Genomic DNA, 23,947 nt, shown 5'->3' with positions numbered 1-23,947 from the left:
GTCTTCCGGCTCGCGCGGTGCATGCGTGGAAATGCATCCTCGGAAGTACAGGCTTAACCTGAAAAAGACAGGAAGCGGAGAGAGCGATAACCTACTCTTCCTACGGTGGCCTAAAGGAGAAGCGAAGTAGGAGAATTTATTATTTTTGGGACTCAGTTGCGATGTCTTTCAAGAGGGAAGGGGACGACTGGAGTCAGCTCAATGTGCTAAAAGTAAGAAGCCCTAGTGTGTGTCAGACCACCGTCAATGGTGGCGCACGCCTTTAATCCCAGCGCTTGGGAGGCAAAAGCAGAGTTTGAGGTTCGAGGCCAGCCTGGTCTACACAACTAGTTCTACGACAGCCAAGGCTACACAGAGAAACCCTGTCGCGAAAAACCAACGAGGGAGGGAGGAAGAGAGAGAGAGAGAGGGAGAAAAGGGAGAGAGACAGAGACAGACAGAGAGAGGCTGACTGACTGAGAGACTGCTCGGCTTCAGCTGCACAGTTAGAGGACCAGAACTGAGTGATGCCTCCTTCTTACCCTATGGTCTGCATGGCCCGGTCCATCTGACTCTTTATCCCTTTTATTTCCCTTTCATCCGTCCCACTTCCTCAGTTCTCCTGTCCTGCTCTCTGCAGAAACGGCGGGTTGGAGACTTGCTGGCCAGTTACATCCCAGAGGATGAGGCGCTGATGCTGCGGGATGGACGGTGAGTGTGAAGAGTGGATCGAGCCTGGGGATTTGCGACCAAAGGCTCAACAGACTTCTGTTACTGAGTAGTGCAGGGGTGTGGTAGGATTCTTTGGTGGGAAGTGAGGATTGGAAGAGGCGGCGAGCAGGAGACCTGGGTGTTGGTGGAGTGCTTTGACAGGTGTAGCCCCTGCTCCCGCAGGAACAGCCCCACCGCCTGCTCTGGAACTCACACAGCTTTGTCATTCACTTTGCTTCTCCTTCCCGTAGCTTTGCGTGTGCCATCTGCCCCCATCGCCCAGTACTGGACACCCTGGCCATGCTGACTGCCCACCGTGCAGGCAAGAAGCATCTGTCCAGTGAGTATAGGGGAAGGAGGGGAGGGAAGAATGATGGAGAATTAACTCTTGACTTTTAGTTTAGCAAACCCCCTGCTGTTGTGCTTTGCATCCCCTTTGCTTTTCAGGTCTGAAGCTCTTCTATGGCAAAAAGCAGACAGGCAAGGAAACAGAGCAAAATCCAAGACAGAAGAATGACCTGAAGTCAGAAAACAAAGCTGAGGTACGAGAGCGGGTCAGGTGTTCCGGCAGGACGGTGTGCTCCAGGCCTGAAGGGACCTTTGCTCTCGCAGCTCTGATCTGTCTCTTTCCTCCCTAAACAGGCGCCTTTACTAACCCAGACCCGATTGATCACGCAGAGTGCTCTGCACAGAGCTCCCCACTATAACAGCTGCTGCCGGAGGAAACACAGGTCTGTGGACTTGGAAACCCGAGTGGGAAAGGATAGAAGGAAGTAGATGGCTCTAAAGTTATTGCTCTCCAAAGTGTATTCTGAGCAATACTAATATTTATTGTATTGTGGAGATGTTTAAAGAAAAATGATAGTTTATGACTTTTTTTTAAAAAAAAATTTATTTATTTATTTAGCATACAATATTCTGTCTGTGTGTATGCCTGCAGGCCAGAAGAGGGCACCAGACCCCATTACAGATGGTTGTGAGCCACCATGTGGTTGCTGGGAATTGAACTCAGGACCTTTGGAAGAGCAGACAATGCTCTTAACCTCTGAGCCATCTCTCCAGCCCTAGTTTATGACTTTTAAAATAAATTTTAGAAAGTGGAGACTAGTAACATTGAGCTGGGCAGTGGTGGTGCACGCCTTTAATCCCAGCACTCGGAAGGCGGAGGCAGGCAGATCTCTATGAGTTTGAGGTCAGGCTGGTCTACAGAGTGAGTTCCATGTCAGCCCTGGATGCATAGTGAGACCCTCTCCCCTGTCTCAGTTCAGAAGCTTAGCTCAGGAAGCACTGCTGTGAGGGCTTGGGAGGCACGACAACTGCAGCTTTCCTTCAGTGCATTTCAAGACTTGGGTTCTTCTCTACACAGACCAGAAGCTCCTGCTCCCTCTGTCTCCAGTTCTCCTTTGCCAGCCCCAGAGGTTGGACTCCAGAGTGCAAAGATCAGTAGGGAACCCGAGCCTAAGGAAGGATCGCATGCCAAAGAGTCATCTGCTCCCATGAGCCCCACAAAACGACGAATCCTGAACCATTACCTCACCCTCCGAAGGTTAGTCCGCCAATCACGTTCTTCTGGTTTCCTTCATTTTTCCCTTACCCGCCCTTTTCAAACCAACCTAGTTGCTTTTTTTTTTTATCACCAGTAACTTTTTATTTAAATTACATTTATTTATTTATATTGGGGTACACTTGTGTAAGTCAGAGGGCAACTTATGGGGGTTGGTCCTTTCTTTCTACCCTGTGGGTCCCAGGGTTGGAACTCAACACCATGAACCTTATTCATAAAACGTCCCTGCTGGGTGGTAGTGACACACACCTTTAATCCCAGCATTTGGGAGGCAGAGAATGATGTAGGATTCTTCTCTGTATGCTGTGAATATGTTTTATTACCATTGGTTAATGAACAAAGCTGTTTCCATCAATGGCTTAGCAGAGCAAAGCCAGGCGGGAAATCCAGAGAGAGCAAGAGAGAGTAGGCAGAGTCAGGAGACATCGCGTAACTGCTGAAGGAGAAAGATGCCTACTGCCTACCAGTAGGCCACAGCCTTGTGATACATAGATTGATAGAAATGGGTTAATTTAAGATGTAAGAGCTAGCTAGAAACACACCTGAGACATTGGCTAAACAGTGCTGTAATTAATATAGTTTCTTTGTGATTATTTGGGTCTGGGTGGCCAAGAAACGAATGAGCAGTCTCCGCCTACAGAGGCAGGTGAATCTCTGAGTTCAAGGCCAGCCTGGTCTACAGAAGCGAGTGAGTGCCAGGACGGACTCCAAAGCTACACTGAGAAACCCTGTCTCGATAAACAAACAAACCAAAAGACCTCTTTCCTGACCCATTCATTGTCTTTTCTCTGATGTTTCCAGCTCGGGATGGGTCCCAGATGGACAAGGCCGATGGATAAAAGATGAGAATGTTGAATTTGACTCGGATGAGGAAGAGCCCCCTGATCTCCCCGTGGACTAACAACCCCTCTCCCCATTTGTTCCACAGATAAACTGTAGTTGTTCTGGGAGCCTAGTGGTCCTCGAGTAAGGTTCCTTGTTGGACCTTAGAATTTCAACTCTGTTCATTCTCAGCCTGGCCACTCCTTTCCTGCAGTGTTCATGGCTCGCCATACTGACCCCTCCCCCACTCTCTACCAAAGCCTTGCCGAGCGTCAGCTGCATTCAGCCCAGTGCCCTATTAATAAGTCTGTCAGGAGGAGGTCCCTGCCCTTCGTGTAGTCTGACTCCCTCCCCACCTTCACCCTCAGTCCCTTTCCTTCAGCTCACATGTGGACGACCAATGGGCACAGGGGCTCTGGCCACCTCTGTCTGCAGAGAGCACTGTGGCCAAGTGCCCTGTGAAGAGACTGAAGCCTTTGGCAGATTTATGGGGAACACAAGGGACAGAGCTCCCCCTCCTCCTAGTAACCCGAACCTCTCTGCCTGCTGATCCCCAGAGTATAAATAATCCCTTGATGAACTGGCAGTAACTCTTGAGGGGTAGCGCCAAGATTCCCACCCCAACCCACGGAAGGAGACAGGCGGCGTGAACAAAAGGGATTTTATTTACAGGAAAGGGAAGAGAGATGAGGACTTATGTGTCCAGGGCTCTCATCTCTTGTTAGCAAAAGGAAGGGTGGCGCTATCTCTTCTTTTGCTGGCGACCTATAAAGGGAGAATGGTGACACAGCTTCATCTCTTGTTTTGGCAAGGGCGCGTTTCTCTTTTCCTTTCCTTAGACTGTAAACTGCTGCCCCATGCCACCCGAGGGGCCTGCCCCATGTTAACAGCAAATCAAGAACACACACTGGGAAATAAAAGGGACCATGTTTCTGGGCGGTACTGTCATGCCAAGCTCCCACCCACGTCTCTACAGATGTGTGCTGGGGGAAGATGGACTTTGTATCTGTTTCCCGCTCATCCCTCTCTGCGTGTCACTAGGTGTGTTTGCAGGACTGTCTGCCCATCTCGGCACTCGCCCTCGTCTCTACTTACGCAGCTCATTGTTCCGGGTCATGGCCTGGGCCGCCCGAGCTCGTGGTCCTTGTTGTGTAAAGTGGTACCCGAAGCGCACAATGGAGGGACACTGCTCCAACACAGTGGCCATTTCCATCTCCACTGCATCTCCAGGCCACTGGCGCTGAGGAGAGGGGCAGAAGCTATCAGAAACCTGTGGTTGTTCAGCCCAGCCCGCGGGCCTCCGGGAAGTTAAGAGGCTTGTTTCTCTAGAGTAGGTGAAGGGAGTGCTGGTCCCCTTGCTGCCCAGGGAGGAACTCAGTGGGTGTTAGCTGAATGAATGACCCTGGGAAAGGAATGCTGACCTGGTTGTCTACACGAAGCTCGGTAAGAGTGGCATTCTCCCGAACTGCCTTCAGCACAGCCATGAGCCCTGTGCTGCTGATGAAGTTGGATTCAATGTTCAGGCTCTGGAGACTACGGTTCTCACGCAACATGTCAGCTACCGCCTGGGTGGTAGGGACTTGTGTTAGGGTTGGGGACAGTTTCGTAGGTGACTGAGGAGAGGCAGAAGGAGAGCAGGAGGGACACAGCCCTTTGCAGTTCCCTGAGGAGCTAGGGTTGGGGAGTTGGTGAAAGCGTGAAGATTAAGATCACTGGAAGGATGGAGGCTACTAAAGAAGGTTGTTTTTTGGGGGGCAATGCCTTGGAACTTCAGAGTTGTGAGCCAGAGAGGTAAGGGTACGGGATCTCTGAGGGCTGCCATATAATTCATAATGGGAACAGCACCCCCTAGTGTGACCCAGAAAGACAGCCCTTGCCTGGAGTGCATGGCAGGGTATAGGAAGAGGACTGAGGACAGCAGCCAGCCTTACATTGGCGATGGGGTCACCACTCTTTGTGGCCACCAGACTGAAGCTCCGGACATAGGTGTTAGTCTTCATCGCTTCACATAACTCACTGAGCACGGGTATCGGGATGTCCTAAGGGACACAGGATGGGGACTAAAGATCCTCGTGCCTCAACAGCCCTTCCTGCTACGGTTTGGGGATGGGAGCCAAATACCTGCATGTTATTGAGGTTCACTTCCTCCAGCTCTTTGTCATTACTTCGCACTCTCGTTAGCATCTCCTCAATGTTTGTGGGATTTGGGGGTTCATCTGGTACTGGCTTATACTTGTCAGGCTGTACCACACCTGGTGGGGATAAGAGCAGAAAGGGAACCCCAACATATCCCTCACCACATCTCCCCATTGGCCCTCTAAACCTTCGTGCACCATGTCTCACACTGGAGCCTCCTCAGCCCCGGAGCTCAAGGGGTCGGGGGTGGCATGCTGCCCCAGCACACTCACTGCTAATGCCTTCGGTGTTACAGATCTCCCCGCTGCAGATGGCATCATAGTATTGCTTGTTGCTCATCAGTGTGTACATGCCCAGGATGGCTGGTGAGGGTAAGCAGAGGGACATGGCAGTTAAGGTACCTGCCACGGGCCTGCCTCCTGTCTCCTGCCTCTCTCTTGAAGCAGTTCTACAGTCTGACCGTCCACTCTTGCGGAGTTTCTCGCCCTCCCTCAGCTCCAGGAGTCTCTTCCATGCACCTGCCTTGGAGTGATTTCTAGAACCTGAGAGGGCTCAGGGAGCCCCTTGAGGAGCTGCTAGAGGGTGAGGCCCATCTGCAGAGATCCTCTGCTGCTTCCACCCTCATCTACCTTCACAGTCCCTGGAAGGTTACTCTTGGGATGTTAACTTATTAAATTAAAAGAATGAACCAGTGTACAAGCAAATAAAAGTTAAAAACCACAGCCTTAGGCTTTCTCGGATGCCCATGTTCTGGCTTGGACTTTCCCTCTAGTTCTATATCAAGGTAAAGATGGCACCAGCCCCATCCTCCCACCTGCGATGTCACACATCTCAGCATCTGTGGCATGGGACAGTGCCTCCTCCAGCTCGGGCTCCAGCGTGATCTGTTCCTCTGCTGGGATTTCTCTCTTGGGCTGAATATAGGGTTTCCCTGATAGAGGGATGAAAGACAGTTCAGGAAGAGGTAGTTTTTTCCAAGAGGGCAGCATCCACCTTCCTTCCTTTCTCCATGTGGGGTGAGACTGAAGCCTGAATTCTCTACAAGCACAGGACCCTTGAGTCCTGTCCTCTCCACTCTCGGAAAAACCCAAGAGTACATGCTGATGAGTCAGTATGTGTCTGCAGTCCCAGGATTTGGTAAGCGGAGCTAGCAGCTAGCTCGGGGCCAACCTGGGCTACACAGTGAGATCCTACCTCAAAAAAAAAATTGAAAACAAGAACACAAAAATCAAAGAGAACAAACTAGCGTGCAGGTGTCCAGCACCGGAGTCCCTGACAGATGGCTGCCAGAAGGGGAGGGGAGCTAACGGAAAGGTGCCAGGGACAGCCGTTTGCTTCCTGTAGGGCATACATGTTAGGGTGCCCATACCCTTCTTCTCGCCAGTGAAGGGCACCAGGTCATCACGCTCCTTGACTTCCAGTGCCTGTTGTTCCAGGTACTGCAACAGGGCATCTCGGTCTAGTGGCCCTGTTGGACTCTTCTTTGTCTGGTCACGTTGTCTCAGTCCAGCTGGCAGGAGCATATTCTTAGGGATGAGTTTTGGGGAACAAATCAGGCGCTCTCCAGACATCTTTTCTCTGGCCTTTCTAGGATTCCAGGTCCTATTGGTAGCCCTAGTCTCAGCCACCCAGCATCCACTATCCTTCCCGCATGTGCAGATGTCCTGACCCCAGTGCTGGTTCCTTACCTCAGGCCCTGATCTCAGCCACCCAGCATCCACTCCTTCCCGCATGTGTGGGATGCCCTGACCCTAGTGCTGGTTCCCTAGCTCAGGCCCTGGTCTCAGCCACCCAGCATCCACTATCCTTCCTGCATGTGCAGATGTCCTGACCCCAGTGCTGGTTCCTTAGCTCAGGCCCTGATCTCAGCCACCACCCAGCACCCATTCCTTCCCGCATATGTAGGGATGCTCCAGTCACTGTGCTAGCGCCCCTACCTCAGGGTCCATTTCTTGTAGCTCACAGTCCAGCTGTTCCAGCTCCTCTGGGCTCAAGGTCCTTAGGATCTCATCTTCATCTATGTCTCTGTATTTCTCCAATTCCTTCTGATATGATGACATGGTGGCCCCTACCCCCTCCCCACCGTGTGACACTCACAGCCTGGAGGGGTATGGGAAAAGGTGTTGAACATGGACACTGAGGACACAGAAGTCCAGCCATGGTTAGCACACTGAGCTAGACACCTTGGAGGCCAGGGTCTACTGGGGATGGAAAGATTAGACCGTTCATCGTTACAGTTTCCTTCCTGGTTCCTGCACTTTGCAGCTGTTCTGGCTGGGGAGTCTAAGCTCCAGGCTGGGTCTGTGCACCCACTGTGTGATGGAGAAAAACTGGGAGTGCCCTCCCCTACTTTACCCGACAGTGGCTCTCGCCCTGACACAGCTGCTGGAGGCCCTGCCAGCACAGCTGGCTGCATGCCCAGTTCCCACTGAAAGGTGGGAGGGGGTGACAGAGAGCTCCAGGGAAATTCCTCCTCTCTTCCCCAGCACCCAGGCCTTTTCCAAAACTGGTGAGTGAGGAAGAATGGCTGCGTTGGACTGGCGGCCTCTTATGCCGTCCTCATTTCCTCCTTTATTGTAAAGAACCAGGATCTTACTTTTTGTATTTGCTAAAATTCTAAATTGTGAGGGAAAGTAAGGCTTAGAAGCTGGGGCACTTCCAGATGGGGAGAAGGGCAATATGGCCTCAGAAGGCATTCGGCTCCCATAATCTGTCACCAGAAAGGTGACACCAGAGCTCTGGACAAAAAAAAAAAAAAAAAAAAAAAAAACCCAAGGCCTTCTAAATGGGGTAGTGGGGTGAGTACGCTTGCACAGTCTTTCACAGTGTGAAAAATACCCCCGACCTCTACATACATATCATGCTTAACATGGAAGATGATCCTGAAAGGGAGACATTAGCAACATAAGCCGCACAGAGTCAAGACAGGGAAGTGGCAGAAACATACAGAGTGACAGAGGCAAGGACACAGCAGCTCACTTCCCCAGGGCCACTCTTCCTTCCTATCGCCCACCAGGCCCTCACCCAGAAGACCCCTCTTTTCCCACCCACCAGGCCTAGTTGCCACCTCTCACCTCCCCTTGTCAGTTGGTCCGTCTGTTCTACTAGGGCACCGTCCGGTCAGCAGGAGGAGTCTGGTGCCGGGGGAGAGAGTGGGGGAACAGTGAGCTCAGCATTTTATTATTTTAGCTCTGGCCAGGTGGGGAGTGGTGGGAGATCACATATACACAGACCCCATACCTTGTCCAGCCCTGAGAGCCTCTAGTGGCCAGTACCAGCCATGACATCTTCTCTTTCCCTACGAGCAGAGTCCTCCAGGGGAGCATCAGATGACTCCCACTGTGCGGTGCCTGCCGTTCAAAGCACTGAACATGGGGTGGTAGTCAGTGTAGCCAGACAGTGCCTCACACCTGTATTCCCGCCACAGGGGAGGCTGAGGCAGGGCCGCTACAAGATGGAAACAGCATGAACTATAGCAAAACTTTTTGTTTTTGTTTTATTTTTTGAGACAGGGTTTCTCTGTGTCCCAGGCTGTCCTAAAACTCGTTCTGTAGACTAGGCTGGCCTCAAACTCACAGAGAGCCACTTGCCACTGTCTTCCAAGTGCTGGAATTAAAGGCATTCGCTACTACCGCCTGACTACAAAACATTTTTTTAAAGGGGTGTGGGACCTAGAGATGGCTCAAGTGGTCATTTGCTGTGCAATTGTGAGGACTGGAGTTGCCATTCTTGCACCCACGTAACAAGCTGGTCATTTCACACATGCTTGTACCCCAGCTTCTGTGGGTGGCAGAGACAGAGGATCACTGGAGGCTGCTGGCTACTGATAGCCTAGAAAGCATGGCCCCAGGCTCAGGAGTAGAAAGAATTACAGAGACACTGGTGGCCTTTGCATGTGCACATCACCCACAAACACACACGCTCAACATAAGGATTTTGATTTGGTATCTAACTTTAGTTGAAAGAACAAATACTTTAGAATTAAATATGGACAACCCATGTAATGGTATGCAGTGCGAGATGGGACCGTGGATCACATGGCAGGGGACAAACATGCCATCAAACAGAGCTTAAATGGGAAGGAAGTTTACTGGGAAAGGGGAGAGAGAGAAAGAGAGAGGAAGAGAAAGAAAGGGACAGAGACAGTGACCTGCCTCCTCATAGACACAGCAGAGAGTGGGAGTGGGCAGAGCCTGTATCTTAAAGGAACCTTTACATCTAAGTAGAGTCGGTACTATGCCTCTGTACATTTGCCTGGATAACAACCCAGGTAAGTATAATAAAAATATGTGACAGGATCGAACAAAAGCATCTTTATGAAGCCAATTACTTTGTATAATAAATATGTACTAATAAAAGACAAAGCAGGGACCGTGATTTCGCCTCTAGGCCTAGCACTTGGAAGGCTGAGGCTGAAGGACTGCCTGAGCCCAGGAGTCTGAAACTAACCAGGACAATTTAGTAAGAACTTCTGTTTCAAAAAATAAGGAAACAAGGCCGGGCGGTGGTGGCACAGGCCTTTAATCCCAAGACTCAGGAGGCAGAGGCAGGTGGATCTCCGTGAGTTCAAGACCAGCCTGGTCTACAGAGTGAGTTCCAGGACAGCCAGGGCTACACAGAGAAGCCCTGTGTGGAGGTCTGATAAAAAATAACAAGGTGGTTTGAAAGTTCATAACAAGTGCTATAAAACAATAAAAAAGATATAGGGACGGGTGTGACAGCCAAGACGAATTCTAGCACTCGGGAGGCAAAGGCAGGGAGATCTTATCTGAGACCAGCCTAGGCTAGGTAGAGACCCCTGTCTTAAAAGAGAGAGAAAAAGAAGAGGAAGGGAAAGAGGGAGAAAACATACAAGGGGGTATCTCAGTGGCGGACCATTTGTCCAGCATGAACAAGGCCACGTGTTCAATGCTAGCACAAACAAAACTAAACAACCCAAATATACCAATACACTAACACATCCATATCTTGCCTCCAACCCTACACACCACACAAAAGGGATTTTACCGTTTTATTAGAATTGAAAAAACAACAAAACAAAACCAGAATGAACTAGGGAAGGAAATGATTTAAAACAAAACAAAACAAAACCCAGAGCAAAGATGAGCGAGGACAAAGGGAACGGTGGACATGTGAGCCCAGGTCGCCAGAAGACGTTTCTAAGGAGCAAGCGTCTATTTGATGACAATTTTCTGCCGCAAGGCCCTGGGCCCAGAGCCAGGGAGTGGCTCAGGGGGCGGGGGACCAGGGCCAAGGGCCGAGGCAGTGGGTGGCAGTCCGTGGGCAGTGATGTACTTCTTGTAGGCCTCACGAATGATCTTGAAGGCTCGAGCAGTGGCATAGGGTATGTCTGTTACAGGGTCGCGGTACAAAGCTGGACGGTGGGTCACTGGGCAGACCTCCCGCACAGGGACCTTTGGGGGGCGCCCTTGGGGGAACCACTCTTCAAATGTTGCATCATCACTAAACGTGATGAAGGTGCGTGAGCACTGAGCAGGAGCGCCCGCAGCTCCAGTCCCAGTGTGCGGGGTCAGTGCAGAAGCTGCAGGAGCAGGATCAAGTCTGAGGGTAAAAGATAGAAAACATAAAATGCTGAGGAGAAGAAAAGAGGCAGAGAGAGGAAGAAGTCAGGGTGGGTGAAGTGATTCATGCCTGTAACATCAGTATTCAAGAGGCGGTGAGAAAATGATTCCCAGAGTTTCAAGCCACTGCAGAGACAGCAAACAAAAGCAACAACAAAAAGCTGGACATGGGGCTGGAAAGATGATTCAGTAATTAAGAGCACTAGTTACTGGGCTAAAGAGATGGCTCAGAGGTTAAGAGCACTGACTGGTCTTCCAGAGATCCTGAGTTCAATTCCCAGCAACCACATCTTATGCCCTCTTCTGGCCTGCAGGCAGAACACTGTATACATAATAAATATTTTTGTTTTTAAAAAAAGAGCACTGGCTACTCTCCCGAGGACATAGGAGCCCAAAGAGTGGTTCACACCATTTTCCACTCCAGTTACAAGGTATCTGTCCCCTTCTTCTGGCCTCAGTGGGCACATACTCACAAGCAAAACAATGATACACATTTAACATGAAATAAATAAAATAAAAATGCTGGGCTGGGAACACGCCTTTAACCCCACAAGCGGATCTCTATGAGTTTGAGGCCAGCTCTGGCCTACAGAGCAAGTTCAAGGACAGCCAGGGCTGCACACAGAAACAAACAAACAAATAAATAAAAACTGGGCATGGTGATTCATATTTGTGATCCCAGTACTAAGTACTAAGGAGAAAGACGCAGGTAGATCATGAGTTTGGGACTAGCCTGGGCTACATAGTGAGTTCAGGCCAGCCAGAGCTACAGGGAAGGGTGAGATCTGAGATGTGCGGTGAGGAATGTGATGAGGAGAAGCTAGGGACACAGGAGTCACTCACCCTTCCACGTCCACATTTTCCTCCTTGGGACCAGGCTCCCCAACAAGCGGCACCGTCACTGAATGGTAGGTGATGATTGGCCCAGGGCACTTCCGCTTCTTGTGAACCTGCTTCTTTTTGTCAGCCTCAAGCCTTTCATAGGTCTCTTCAGGAGCAAAGGAGAAATGAGGAAATGATCAGTTTTCCTTTTCCCACACGCTAGCTCTGGCCCATGGTCTATTTAAATTACATTATGTATTTATGAGTGTTTGTGTATGTGTGTGCACACACATGCAGAGGTCAGAGGGAACTTTATGGAGTCAGCTCCCTGTGTATATCACGTGGATTCCAAGGATCAAACTCAGGTCAACGGGGTTGTTGGCAAGTGCCTTTACTGGCTGAGCCATCACAGATCTCATGGGCCCTGTCCTATGATCTTACTTATCAATCTAATCACTGCCATTCTGGCAGAAGTCCTTCCTTTCTCAAATACACAGGGTCCTTACTCACTCAGTATGGGAAGAATCTCAGGTAGGCAGAGGCCTTGTGATAAGAACCCCTTCATTTCTCAGTCCGGGAACCTGCTCCTCACCCCGACAAGAAGACCAGACAGCGTGTCCAGTTCTCAGCTAAGATACAATTCCTGAGGACCGTTCCCCTTGTTTGTCTATGAGGGAGACACGCTCTCATTAAGTGGCTCTTGCTGGCCTTGAACTCACAGAGATCGCCTGTCTTTGTCTCCCAAGTGCTAGATTAAAGGCGTGCGCCGTCACCACCCAGCAAGCTGGGACTATTAAATGTGAACTTTCTAATTATTCTGCCTCAAATCTCCATTCCTCTGGTCCTGCAGGTGTCTCCACCTCCTTTCCTCGAACCACAACTGACCCAGCGATCGTAAGTTCAGCTCCTCTGTGATCTTGGCCTCCCTCAGCAGCTCCTCCTGGGTGAGGGGTCGGTCACAGTGGGGACCCTTCCGCCTCCGCGACTGTCCCTGCCTCTCCTGAACCCGAAGGAAAGTCTGCCGCGTGTGCTCGGCTGTAGACTGACGCATAGACTTCCGACCTGCAGGAAGTGAGATGGGAAGAAATCTTTGAATTTGTTTCTGTAGTCTCTCTTTTTCTTTTTCCTTTTTTTCCTTTTCTTTTTTTTTTTTTTCTCGTTAGACAGGCTTCCAGCAATGCAGCCCTGACTGTCCTGGACTCACTATGTAGGCCAGTCTGACCTTGAATTCAGAGATGTCCTGCCTCTGCCTCTGGAGCACTGGGATTAGACATATGCCATCATGCCCAGCTAAAAATCAAGTAAAACAAACAAAGCCAAAAAACAAACAAACTCAACAATTTAAGCTTACAAAAAATATGTAGGTAAAAATTTAAAAAAATAAAAAACCAATTTAAGCTTATAAAAATGTTAGCAAACATAATAAAAATAATGTCTGCAGCCTTTAGTCTCATCATCTATTGTAAACATCACACCCTGTTTCATTCTGTAGATTACTATTTTTTAATGACTTAAGAATTAAGTTGTAGGGCTGGAGAGATGGCTCAGCGGTTAAGAGCACTGCCTGCTCTTCCAAAGGTCCTGAGTTCAATTCCCAGCAACCACATGGGTGGCTCACAACCATCTGTAATGAGGTCTGGGGCCCCTGTCTGGCCTTCAGGGATGCACGCAGACAGAATATTGTATACATAATAAATAAATAAATAAATAAATATTTAAAAAAAAAGAATTAAGTTGTATACATATTTTCTTAAATATTTTAGTTTTTTTTTTTTATTTTTTGTGGTATTGGGGAGTATGTCATCACTGGTTAAATCTCCACACCTTTTCTTTTTTTTCTTTTTTTTTTTTTTTTTTTTTTTTTTTTTTTTTGTTTTTCGAGACAGGGTTTCTCTGTGGCTTTGGAGCCTGTCCTGGAACTAGCTCTTGTAGACCAGGCTGGTCTCGAACTCACAGAGATCCGCCTGCCTCTGCCTCCCGAGTGCTGGGATTAAAGGCGCGCGCCACCACCGCCCGGCTCTCCACACCTTTTCATAGTTATATTTTATTAGTACCTTAACCTTTTTTATTACATTCATCTATGGGAGGCAACTCATGTGGAAATGAGAGAATTTTCAGGGCTTGGTTCTCTCCACCATGTGGTCCTAGGGACAGAACTCAGGTAATTAGGCTTGGCAACAAACACCTTCGAGACATCTTGTCACCCTCATATTTTTTATTTTGAGACATTCTCACTCAACTGTTGGGTGGCCTTGAACTTGCGATTCCCCTGCTGCAGCCTCTGCAGGAGAGTTCTGATTACAGGCCCGCACCATCAGACCCAGGTCTGTTTCTAAGAATAAGGATTTCCTGAGCTGAAGAGCCGGCTCAGTCGCTCAAGTGCTTGCTGAGCCCACTGCAGCTCAGACACTGGCACACACGTAACAACCCGCCCCCAGGTAATGGTAACTCTAGCTCTTCTGCTTCTGCATGCATCTGTGCACACAAGTGCACACACACTGGAGTAGGCACACGTATATAACTCACCGTCAGAGCCGTCATCCTGCAGCTCCAGGGGCAGCAGTGCCTTCTCCTCTCTGGCCTTCTGAGAGCTACTTGCTGGGGTGCTGACCTTTCGAGGCCTCAAGCTTTTTAGAGGCTCCTGGGGACAAATTAGAATCAGATACAAGAAAACATAAGAGATAAGGGTAAAGGTGAGGACTTTATCAGAGAAAACTAGCACCCAGTAAGAGAATACAATTAAGATAGTCCAAAGAGCATGTCTTTAATCCCAGCACAAGAAGGCAGAGGCAGGCAAACATCCTTGAGTCTGAGGCCAGACAGGGTTACACAGCAAGAAACAAAAAAGAAAACAAGCCCCACCCCAACCCCACACCCTCCCCACCACACACACAGGTTTCCTTGGTGTCCAAGGAAACCAAGGTTCCTTTGTACCTTATAGGCTTTGGTGACAACTCTGCGCTTCCTTCTGGGCTCTTCTGCTTCTCCGTCACTGGATGGTTCATCTCCTTCATCAATGTCGAAGTCAGAGTCTACCTCATCCTCCGTATCAGACTGGTCCCCCTGATACTCGTCATCTCCAGATTCCTGAGGACAAAGGGAGAGGACAACTGGCGGGCACTGTACACGTTCTTGGGGAGGAAGTGGATTAATTCACTCCCCTGACAGGGACTCTTAAGAGTCTTTCCTACTTAGCTTTTCACCCCCACAGACAAAGTCTTTCCAGATGATGGTTCCTAGCGAGTACCACCGCCTTCCAGTGTTACAGACAACTGGCCTATATCAACTATAATACCTTATCAATCGCTGGGGATCTAAAGGATGTGCTTTGGCCTCATCTATTGAAGGACAGGACACGGCTGTGAAAAGAAGCAGAAGCTGAGCCATGAGTCATGTTGGTTCGTGACTGTAACTCCACATTCAGGAAGCCTAGGCAAGAAGACTGCTGTGGGACTGAAGGGAACCTGGTTACACAGTGAGGTTTGGACAGCATAAGCTACAGAGTGAGACTTGAAATGAAACACAAATAAATAAGTACGTTCTAACACAAGGAAACATAGATATAAAATTCCTTGGCTAGTTAGTGGCTCAGGTCAAGCCTGGGTTGGAAGAGATGCTATTCCCCAAACAGCTAAATAGGGGCTGAGGACAAAGTTCGGTTAGTAGAATGCTTGTCTAGCATGAATGAGCCTTGGATTCAATCCCCAACATTGCATTGTCTGCGTGTAGGGTTGCACAATTGTAATCCCAGGCTAAGTAGGTGGACGCAGGAGGATTACAAATTCAAAGTCACTGTGGGCTGGAGAGATGGCTCAATGGTTAAGGGCACTGGCTGCTCTACTAGAGGATTCAAGTTCAATTCCCAGCACGCACATGGCAGCTACAACTGTCTGTAGCCCTAGTTCGGGGGCTCTGACACCCTCATATAGGCACAAATGAAGGCAAAACACCAATGCACATAAAAATAAAAAATTAAAAACAACAATAACAAAAAACAAATTCAGGGCTGGAGAGATGGCTCAGAGGTTAAGAGCATTGCCTGCTCTTCCAAAGGTCCTAAGTTCAATTCCCAGCAACCACATGGTGACTCACAACCATCTGTAATGGGGTCTGGTACCCTCTTCTGGCCTGCAGGCATATACACAGACAGAATATTGTATACGTAATAAATAAATAAATATTTTAAAAAAAAACAAAAACAAAACAAAACAAAAAAACTAATTCAAAGCCATATTTGGCCATGTTGCTAGTTTGAGGCCAGCCTAAGGAACATAAAACCTTGTCTCAAAAACATAGAAAGTGGGGCTAGAAGGACAGCACTAACTGCACTTTTGGAAGACCTGAGTTCAGGTCTAGGTACCCACAAAGCAGCTGACGACCACCTACAACTCCAGTCCCAGGGCATCCTACCTCTTCTATCATCCATGAGCAGTACATACATTTGGCATAAAACAATCATATAAGCAAAACATCCGCCACATACAGAAAATAAAAATAAAATGGCATATACTTTTAATAAATAAATAAAAATAAAAGAAAATGGCATACACTTTTAATCCCAGCACTTAGGAGACAGAGGTAGGAGGATTTCTGTGAGTTTGAGGCCAGCCTGGTCTACAAAGTTCCAGGACAAGCAGTGTTTTTATATAGAAAAATTCTGTCTCAAAAAACCAAAAATAAATAAACAAGAATAATAAAAAAATAAAAAAATACATGAAATAAAAATAAGAACCCCTACATATATAAGAACAAAAACAGCCAAATGTGGTGACACATACCAGGAAGGATCATGAGTTTGGGGACAGCCTGGGCTACACTTTTGGCTAGAACTACAGCTCAACGATAGAGTGCTTTCTTAGCATGTGATAGACCCTGGGTTCAATCCCTACTGATGTTTTTAAAAAAACAAAACAAAACTGCAAACTGGGCATTAGTGGCACAGGCCTTTAAGCCCAGCACTCCAGAGGCAGAGGCAGGTAGATTTCTGTGAAACCAGCCTATTCTACATAGTGAGTACTAGGACAGCCAGACCTACTTAGAGAATTCCTGACTCAAAACAACAGTAATCTTTATGGCTATCGCTGATTACAGCCACTAAAATGAAATTCAATCCTTTTGAGACTTCTGACTGAAGCAAGAACCTCAAACAGCATTTCAGTGTACCTCACATCTGGAGGAGGACCATGTCTTTCCCCTTCTTCTTTTTGTTTTTTTAAGAAAAAGTTTCTGCGTATAGCTCTGGCTGTCCTGGAGCTCACTCTATAGACCAGGTTGGCCTCGAATTCACAGAGATCTGCCTGCTTCTGCCTCCCAAGTGCTGGGATTAAAGTGTATGCTACCACAGCCCAGCTTTGTCTTCCCCTCTTTATAAGAGCTGAGGCAGAAGCACAATGTTCGATTTTTGCCCATTCAAAAGGAAGATGAAGTTCAGGTTGTCCAACTACAAAGGCCAGCAGACTGGCAAAGTGGTCCAAGTGCACAGTAAGAAATACATCATCTACACTGAGTGCAGTGAGAAATACGTCACCTACACTGAGTGCAGTGAGAAATACGTCACCTACACAGAGTGCAGTGAGAAATACGTCATCTACACTGAGTGTAGTGAGAAATACGTCATCTATACTGCATGAGTGCAGTGATAAATACGTCATCTACACTGCATGAGTGCAGTGAGAAATACGTCATCTACACTGCGTGAGTGCAGTGATAAATACGTCATCTACACTGCATGAGTGCAGTGAGAAATACGTCATCTACACTGCGTGAGTGCAGTGAGAAATGCGTCACCTACACTGAGTGCAGTGAGAAATGCGTCACCTACACGGAGTGAGTGAGTACAGTGAGAAAAGGCTAATAGCACAACTGTCCACGTGGGCATCCACCCCAGCAAGGTGGTTAGCACCAGAGTAAAGCTGGACAAAGACCACAAAAGATCCTGGAAGGGAAGGCAAGTCTCAATAGTAGGAAAGGAGAAGGACAAACACAAGGGAGAAACGATTGAGAAGATGCAGAAGAGGTGTCTCATATACAACTTCCGTTAAAGACGCTTAAGTTAAAAAAAAAAAAGTTGCAAATCAGTACAGCCTGGCAGTCCAAGAGTCTAAACTTTAGACTCCTTTACAAAAAGCTAGAGGCTGTGAAAGTTTTCTTCTCTTTCTTCAGGATTTTATTTATGTGTGGGTATGCTGGGTGAGTGAAGGCCCCTACAGAGTTCAGAAGACAGCGCGCTGGGCACTGAGCACAGGAAGAGCGTCAGGACATTATCTTCAGCACTGAGCCACCTCTCCAGGCCCTGGCTTTGTTTTTCTAAAGACAGTCTCATGGTAGTGAGCCAGATGTGAGCTAACTGAAGCTTGCTGAACCTGTACTAAGGACAAAAAGGACATGAGTCTTGATTTAATACATGGCAGTGTTTAAAACAGCCAAGGGGGAGGGATGAATCACAGGTAGGTGGGAAGGCAGACACAGGCACAGCTATTTATGGAATAAGGATTTAGACCCAAGCACAGAGTTTCCCCTGTCACAAAACTGTATTAAAGCCAGTGAGACGGTTCAGCAGGTAAAGAAACTTGCCACCAAGCCCAGAGACCTGATCCCAGGCGAGGTAGACAGAACCATGCCAAGCCATGTTGTCCTTCAGCTTTCACAAATAGGGGTGGCACACGACCCTCCCCCACAAACAAATGACAGAAGGGGTGGCACATGACTCTCCCCCACAAACAAATGACAGAAGGGGTGGCACACGACCCTCCCCCACAAACAAATGACAGAAGGGGTGGCACACGACCCTCCCCCACAAACAAATGATAGAAAAGAAAAGGAAAAGAGGAATGTGTTAGCTGACTGCTCTAGTTCCAACAACGACTTCTCTAGGTTCAAAAGAAGCCTACCATTTTCCCAATGGAGAAACATATTTATTGTATTTGGATATGTATTTTGCTTGCATGTGTGTATGTGCATGTGTGGGTGTGTGCCTAGTGCTCAAGGAGGCCAGAAGGGGAATCAGGGAATCAGATCCTCTAAAATTAAGAGTTATGAATGAGCCAGGTGGTGGTGGTGCACGTCTTTAATACCAGCATTTGGGAGGCAGAGCCAGGCAGATCTCTGTGATCTTAAGGCCAGCCTGGTCTACAGAGTGAGTTCCAGGACAGCCAGAGCTACACAGAGAAACCCTGTTTCAAAATACCAAAGAACACAAAAAAGTTATGATGGCCGTGAATCATCATGACAGTGCTGGGAACCAAATCCAGGTCCTCTGCAAAAGCAGCAACTGCTCTTATCTCAGCTCCAGCCCCCTGGGAAAATTTAAATGTCAAAGTAATACACTTATAACTTAATCTGCTGGCCGGCAGCTCTCACCCCCTCATCTGACCTATCCCACTGCTGATCATCACTGCCAAGGTACAGTCACTGAGAGAAATGTGCTCTTCATCTGTGTTGGGACAGAAAGCCATTTGAATACTACTATGGATAACGGAAGCCGCTGAGGATGTGGGGTACGCACATGGAACGTTTGAGAAAGCTGTGGGTGTTGGAAGGGCTAGAGTACGGAACCTCAAGTGCTGGTTAAGATTTGAATGGCAGCTACAATGGAAAGGGGGGATATCACTTGATGAGGGAAAGTCAGCTGTACCGGGTACCTCAAGCAGTGCTCGCTCTTCAATCAGTGACTCAACTAGTGGATTAACTGTGGTACACATGTTGCCAAAGCAAGCAAATAACAAATGGTTGAAACCCCAAGCCAGCCAGAGTTCAGTCCAGCACAAATGACCACCATTCTTCAGAGCCACTGTGTGAAAGACTCAGAACACATCAACTCCCCCAGCCCTACTCTGCTTTAAGTCACATCACCAGAGTGGTAAGTCAAGTCCCGAGTGTGCCCAGTCTGGATGTCTCCACTACACTATGGATTTATTACTGTCGCAGCACTGGGCTCCTTTCCAGAATGTTCTCCATCCACCAAATCCATGATTACTTTAGTTGAGCCTCATGTAAGGAAATAATGAGAAATTCTCCCAAGAATTTAATGCTAAATAAGTTTGTCTTAATACACTGTATACTTCAGTCTTACAAAAGGACAAATTTAGTCTGACTGCTAGGAAGCTCACAGCTATCAAATGCCATTTCCATCTTAGCATAGATTCTTGGCACAATTACTTCTGATTTTTGAAGAAAATTAATATTTTTACTTAGTCTGAAAACTTCATACATTAATACAACATATTTTGTTCTGCTCATTTTCTATTTTTATCGCTCCTAATTTTCTACTGTAACCTCTCTTAAACCCTTCTTGGAAGCATGAAGTGCGCCTATTAAATAACACCTCATAAAATGACAGGACTAGAAAACCAATCTTGGAGGAAGGATGAAGAGTGATCTATTTTAAACTAGTTCACTAAAGCTGTGTACATAGAAGCTCCTAGTTAGTCATAAAGTCTTGTCTACTCTTTGTTCAAAAATCTCCCTTCCACCCCAACACTGTCTCATACCCATCTTCTCCCCATAGTGCCAGGGGATGGAGCCCAGATCTTCAGGCACGCTAAGCAAATTAGCCCCGAACAACAGTGACATCCTCAGCTAGCCCTTGGCCAGGTTTCTTTTCTGCCTCTGTCCTCTTTAGGCTTATCTCATTAGTTACACACACACACACACACACACACACACACACGCCCCAGGACGGAACTGGAAACACAACCCAGGTGGCCTGGAACTGGAGGTGACCCGGCTGTCCGTCTCCCTGAGATTACCAGCCCCAGAGTAATCTTTTTTTCCGTTTTATTTTTAATGATGGAACTTTGATACCTCATCTCAGACCTCTAGATGAGAAGTCAAGCTGCTTGATGCTGCCTCCCTGTCCCACAGAATCTGACAGGAGATGGGAGGGGGACACCGAGGGCAGTGACAAGTGCCTGTAATTCCAGGAGTCTGAGGCAAAAGGCGGCCTCAACTTTGAGGTTGGCTAAGTAACCCCATTAAAAAAAGAAAAAAAAAACAAAAACAAAAAACGACAGTGGCACACGCCTTGAACCCCAGCACTCAGAGGGAAAGGCAGGGGAATTTCTGAGTTCCAGGACAGTCTGGTGTGTAAAGCAAGCTCCAGGGCTACATGGAAGGTGGTACTCCTGGGAGGGGGGGGATGTCTGTGAGGCCAGAGTGGTCTACATAGTGAGCTCCAAGACAGTCAGGGCCATGTAGAAAGTGAGTTCCAGGACAGCCAAAGAGAAAAAGAGAAACCCTGTCTCTAAGAAACAAAGCTAAACAAAAACCCCCAAAACAAATCCAGCTGAGGTCTACACCCTCTAGCCACACCAATCTTTGTTCTCCCAGAGAACAGAAGCAGACGCCTTGGTCTCAGGCCAGGACTCCAGCGCCTCCACACTGTTTCATCTTCCTCTCCCCCACTCTGCATCCAACCAAGGTCTGCTTGTAATGTCCTCTGTTTAAATTAGATTTCCCCTTGAGTGCTTATCCTTGCCCACTCTGGGGCCTTCAAGAGGCTCAGTGGGTAAAGCAGTCTGCTGTCCAACCCTGACCACCTGGGTTTGATGCCTAGGGCTCTTAGGATGGATGGAGACACCAAACTCCTGCAAGCTGCCCTCGGATCTTCATTTGCATGCACACAAATCTAATGCAATTTAAAACACAAAACGCAAACCTCTCCCCTGTTACCCTAACGTCTCACGTTTCCCAGATTAGTTGAGTCAGGTGGTTGTGAAACACGCCTTTAATCTCAGCACTTGAGAGGCAGAAGCAGGCGGATCTCTGAGTCTGAGGCCAGCCTGGTCTACACAGAGTGAGTTCCAAGACAGCCAGGGCTACACAGAGAAACCCTGTCTCAAGAAAAAAAAAAAAAAAGTATTTTGTTGACTGAGAATCCAGCAGACAGTTCCCCTGAGGATAGAGCTGGTAACACAGGATTTAGGGCTTACAAGGCAAGTGGTCTATCACTAAGCCACAAACTATAGTCCCAACTCCAGGGCAGTTTTTAATGTTTCCAAGGAGCCCACCACAACCTATCACATACGGTACGCTGACCTGGGTGCTCAACATATATTCAATGAATAGTTTCTGTTAATAAAAATTTAGCCAAGAGTCAGCCCCGGACGTGTAAAAAAACAAAAAACTGAACTCTAGTGTTGCAGACCTTACAAACCAATCAGAGAATGAAATGAAGCCAAATTTAATTAGACCGAAATTTTGTTTCTATGATGGGAATAAATAGGGATTCTCTTAGAACAGCCAATAAAGGGTCATCTAGGAATGGATTTGAAAGCTGCAAACGGAGTATGCTAATTAAGCTTGTTTCTGAAGTGGTTTCTTCTTGTAAATAACCCGACAGCAGGACAAGCAAACTGCAAAGCCGACACACAGACACAAAGACAGACAGACACACACGGTGTTCCTCCCTCCCGACTCCGCCATGCAGTCAGGAGCATTAGCTCTCAGAACACCTCTCTACTCCCCGCCCCCTTTCTCTTTGTCCAGGGTTTTTCCCTTCGAGCCTCCGCTTCCTCCCTCCCTTTTCCCGGGCCCGGCTCTTGCCTCTGTGAAACCCCCATAAGTCGTCTGGTAGAACTCATCTTCCTCCTCGGCTTCCAGGAGCCCGGAAAGCCGGTTCCCAGCGGTCTTCCGAGGGGCCCGGCCCCCCGCCAAACTCATGCTGCCCACGGAGACAGCGTAGCCATCCGCAGCCCCTAGCCCAGCGCCGGTGCGTGGAGATCGGCGCTCCACACTAGTTCCTGCGGCGGCAGCCAATGGCGGAAGTCCGGCGTTACAGGCAAAAGCAGCCGAGTGTCGAGCGGTTCTAAATCCAGCCTCCTAAGCCTTCTCCTCCGGGCTGTCCTGGCTACTCTTAGGCAGAGCCTAGGAACAGTATCAGGAGTTCCCCTCCACGACACCCACTTTTTTGTTGTTTGTTTGTTTGTTTCGGACAGGATCTCATTGGATAGTCCCGACTGGCCTGGAACTGTCTGTGCAGAGCAGGCTGGCCTCCAACTCAGAGAATCTCCTTCCTCCGCCTCCTGAGTGCTGGAATTAAAGGCTCGGGGCAAGCTCTTTTCCCCCATCAGATTTTAATTCTGCTACCAGGAGCCTTTCTAAAAATCCTGGCTTCTTCACTTCCTTCCTCTAAAACCCCAATAACAGTTACTCCTATCCTCTCAGCAACTATAGGGTAGAAGAATCACAAATTCAACGCATGCCTAGTTAGCACAGTAGAATTATTTCAAAATTTAAAAACATGAAAAGAAGGCTGGGGAGATAGCACAGTGGAGGTGTGCTTGTTTAGCGTGCATGCTCCCTGGATTTTATCCCTAGCATGTTCAAAACCAACATTATTGTCATTAAGAACAGAACCTGAAGCCTGCTGGTGGTGGCACACACCTTTAATTCCAGCACTAGCGAAGCAGAGGCAGGTGGATCTCTGAGTCCCAGGCCAGTCAGGGCTACAGAAGGAGTTCCGGGACAGCCAAAGCTACACAGAGAAACCTTTATCTTGAAGCAAACAAACAAACAGAACAGAACCTTAAAAGCAGAGGTGGTGGCAGGCATCTGTAACCCCTAGGACTTGAATGTCTGAGGCAGGAGGATCACAATTTGTGGCCAGCCTAGGTAACCATAGTAAGTTCCAGGCCAGCCTCAGTCACATAGGACGCTTTTGTTGCCAGGTGGTGGTGGCACAGGCCTTTAATCCCAGCACTGGGGCCGCAGAGGCAGATGGATCTTTGTGAATTCAAGGCCAGTCTGGTCTATAGAGCTAGTTCCAGGATAGCCAGGACTGTTACACAGAAAACCAAAAAGCAAAAGCAAGCTTTTGTCTAAAGAAAGAAAAACAGCAACAACCCACAAGCATCTAAGTTCCTGGCCTGCACACCTTTTTAATTCCAACACACAGGGAGCAGAAGCTAGGGATCTCTATGAGTTGGAAATCTACATAACAAGTTCTAGGTCAGCCAGGGCTACAAAATGTGACCCTGCCTCAAAACAACAATAACAGAAGCAAACAGCAGCACCACAAACAAAAGCCCAGTGTGGTATTTGAGACTTGTAATCTCAGCGCTTGGGAAGGAGACTGAACTGGAAGATCTGGACAAAACAAAATAAATCCACAGACTCAGCCTGAAAGTCTTGCAGTAGCGTGACTTGCGCTACTCTCAGGAAAGGCAGCCATCCATTTCTGAATGCCCCACTTTTCACCTGTAAAGTGAGACGTGATTGTTAAGGTTATAACTCTTGTGAACTGTTTAGCACAGCTTTAGTAAGCTTATAGTAAACATTAGCAGGAAACTACCATTAGCATAAACGTCTAGGTCAGTGATTCTCAACCTGTGGG

The 23,947-nt window shown here is 48.1% G+C and overlaps 3 protein-coding genes across 8 annotated transcripts; 1 reads left to right on the top strand and 2 right to left on the bottom strand.

Moving 5' to 3' along the window:
* Positions 1-34: 34 nt before the first annotated feature.
* LOC119800865 (sodium channel modifier 1) lies at positions 35-4,037 on the top strand. 5 transcript variants are annotated; one of them, XM_038311198.2, is made up of 7 exons: positions 35-126; positions 620-690; positions 942-1,030; positions 1,138-1,244; positions 1,333-1,421; positions 2,057-2,236; positions 3,056-4,037. In XM_038311198.2, the coding sequence occupies exons 2-7, from the start codon at positions 674-676 to the stop codon at positions 3,153-3,155; spliced, it is 582 nt and encodes a 193-aa protein (XP_038167126.1). In that variant the 5' UTR covers positions 35-126; positions 620-673; the 3' UTR covers positions 3,156-4,037. The 5 variants fall into 5 exon arrangements, with proteins under 5 accessions (XP_038167126.1, XP_038167124.1, XP_038167123.1 ...); XM_038311196.2 differs by having other exon boundaries at positions 37-212; positions 1,138-1,232; XM_038311195.2 differs by having other exon boundaries at positions 37-212.
* Tmod4 (tropomodulin 4) lies at positions 3,757-7,649 on the bottom strand. 2 transcript variants are annotated; one of them, XM_038311191.1, is made up of 9 exons: positions 7,150-7,649; positions 6,582-6,738; positions 6,027-6,143; positions 5,485-5,574; positions 5,198-5,328; positions 5,008-5,115; positions 4,498-4,641; positions 4,172-4,316; positions 3,757-3,841 (listed from the first exon to the last, which is right to left on the bottom strand). In XM_038311191.1, the coding sequence occupies exons 1-9, from the start codon at positions 7,270-7,272 to the stop codon at positions 3,819-3,821; spliced, it is 1,038 nt and encodes a 345-aa protein (XP_038167119.1). In that variant the 5' UTR covers positions 7,273-7,649; the 3' UTR covers positions 3,757-3,818. The 2 variants fall into 2 exon arrangements, with proteins under 2 accessions (XP_038167119.1, XP_038167118.1); XM_038311190.1 differs by having other exon boundaries at positions 6,582-7,276.
* A 2,560-nt stretch (positions 7,650-10,209) lies between these two features.
* Positions 10,210-22,354, bottom strand: Vps72 (vacuolar protein sorting 72 homolog). Its single transcript, XM_038311931.1, has 6 exons — positions 22,159-22,354; positions 14,551-14,703; positions 14,143-14,257; positions 12,502-12,678; positions 11,638-11,782; positions 10,210-10,774 (listed from the first exon to the last, which is right to left on the bottom strand). The coding sequence occupies exons 1-6, from the start codon at positions 22,273-22,275 to the stop codon at positions 10,387-10,389; spliced, it is 1,095 nt and encodes a 364-aa protein (XP_038167859.1). The 5' UTR covers positions 22,276-22,354; the 3' UTR covers positions 10,210-10,386.
* Positions 22,355-23,947: the final 1,593 nt, after the last annotated feature.

This window comes from Arvicola amphibius, chromosome 14 (assembly GCF_903992535.2).
Source record: "Arvicola amphibius chromosome 14, mArvAmp1.2, whole genome shotgun sequence".
Taxonomy (NCBI): Eukaryota; Metazoa; Chordata; class Mammalia; order Rodentia; family Cricetidae; genus Arvicola; species Arvicola amphibius.
This window is presented reverse-complemented; position numbering and strand designations above follow the sequence as displayed.